At 48.8% G+C, this 1,505-nt stretch overlaps 1 protein-coding gene across 1 annotated transcript in view; it reads right to left on the bottom strand.

The window, feature by feature from the left end:
* LOC107731094 (nuclear pore complex protein Nup54-like) overlaps window positions 1–1,119 on the bottom strand; it is a gene marked incomplete at both ends in the record, with an annotated part of 5,257 nt that extends 4,138 nt beyond the window's left edge. The window contains 2 exons of the mRNA XM_016542112.1: window positions 428–639; window positions 969–1,119. Of these exons, the coding sequence (XP_016397598.1) occupies window positions 428–639; window positions 969–1,119 (363 nt within the window). The remainder of the gene's footprint in view (window positions 1–427; window positions 640–968) is intronic.
* Window positions 1,120–1,505: the final 386 nt, after the last annotated feature.

Raw genomic sequence — 1,505 nt, 5'->3', positions numbered from 1 at the left:
GTGTGTGAGTGCGTGCATGTGTATATAAGTGTGTGAGTGCGTGCATGTGTATATAAGTGTGTGTGTGAGTGCATGCATGTGTATATAAGTGTGTGTGTGAGTGCGTGCATGTGTATATAAGTGTGTGTGTGAGTGCGTGCATGTGTATATAAGTGTGTGTGTGAGTGCGTGCATGTGTATATAAGTGTGTGTGTGAGTGCGTGCATGTGTATATAAGTGTGTGTGTGAGTGCGTGCATGTGTATATAAGTGTGTGTGTGAGTGCGTGCATGTGTATATAAGTGTGTGTGAGTGCGTGCATGTGTATATAAGTGTGTGTGAGTGCGTGCATGTGTATATAAGTGTGTGTGAGTGCGTGCATGTGTATATAAGTGTGTGTGAGTGCGTGCATGTGTATTGTGAGCGAGCGAGCGAGCTCATGGTCAGACCTTGAAGCGGCAGAAGGGGTTCTCCTGGCTGAACTCCACCGGCGGTGTGCTGCTGCTATAGTAACCCTTCCCTACTCCCCAGAAGGCCTGCAGCTGGTTCCATCGGGCCAGAATGGAGTCGCGCTCGTCGCTGAGGACCGACGGAGCAGAGAGAGCGCTGGCTGTGTTAAAGAGCTGACTGGACTGAGACGCCTGCTGGTTAAACAGGCCTCCTGCAAACACACACACACACACTCAGTATACACACACACCCGGGCTCATTCGGAGCGTCTGTTTCTGAACATGCTGCATCTTCTCTCTTAGTTCGATTCGTTCAGTCCTTTATAAATACATAAACACTGCAATCACACTTCAACTGCACCAGAACAGCTGGTCTGAGATCGTCTGAATCAGGTGGTTTTTGGCCCGACTGAAAATTAATTTATTCCCATTATTCTCATAATTCATAATGGGAAATGTGTTACACAAAACCGAACCAAGAGGAAGAAATCCGTGTGTGTTTCAAGAGAGAGCAGGCGCTCTCAGACGCGGTCGGACTCACCCGGCTGGTTCTGAGCGGTCTGGATCCCACCGAATCCTCCGAAGCCCAGTCCAGCACCACCCAGACCTCCACTCGAGACCAGACCAGACGAGAAACCAAAGCCCTTACTCTGAGTGCTTCCGAAGAGACTCGCACCTGCAGACAGCACTTCCTGTCAGACACACACTAAAATACACACACACACACTAATATACACACTCTCGCACACGCACACACACACACACACACACACTAATATACACTCTCGCACACACGCACAGTCGCGCACACACTAATATACACACTCTCGCACACACACACACTAATATACACACACGCACAGTCGCGCACACACACACACTAATATGCACTCACACACTAATACGCACTCACACACTAATACACACACACACACACACACACTAATATACACTCTCGCACACACGCACAGTCGCGCGCACACACACACACACTAATATACACACACGCACTCACACTAATACACACACACACATATACACACGCACACACACACACACTAATACACACACACACACA

The sequence above is a fragment of the Sinocyclocheilus rhinocerous genome, unplaced genomic scaffold (genome assembly GCF_001515625.1).
Source record: "Sinocyclocheilus rhinocerous isolate Xijiao unplaced genomic scaffold, SAMN03320098_v1.1 scaffold5664, whole genome shotgun sequence".
In the NCBI taxonomy this organism is placed as follows: domain Eukaryota; kingdom Metazoa; phylum Chordata; class Actinopteri; order Cypriniformes; family Cyprinidae; genus Sinocyclocheilus; species Sinocyclocheilus rhinocerous.
This window is presented reverse-complemented; position numbering and strand designations above follow the sequence as displayed.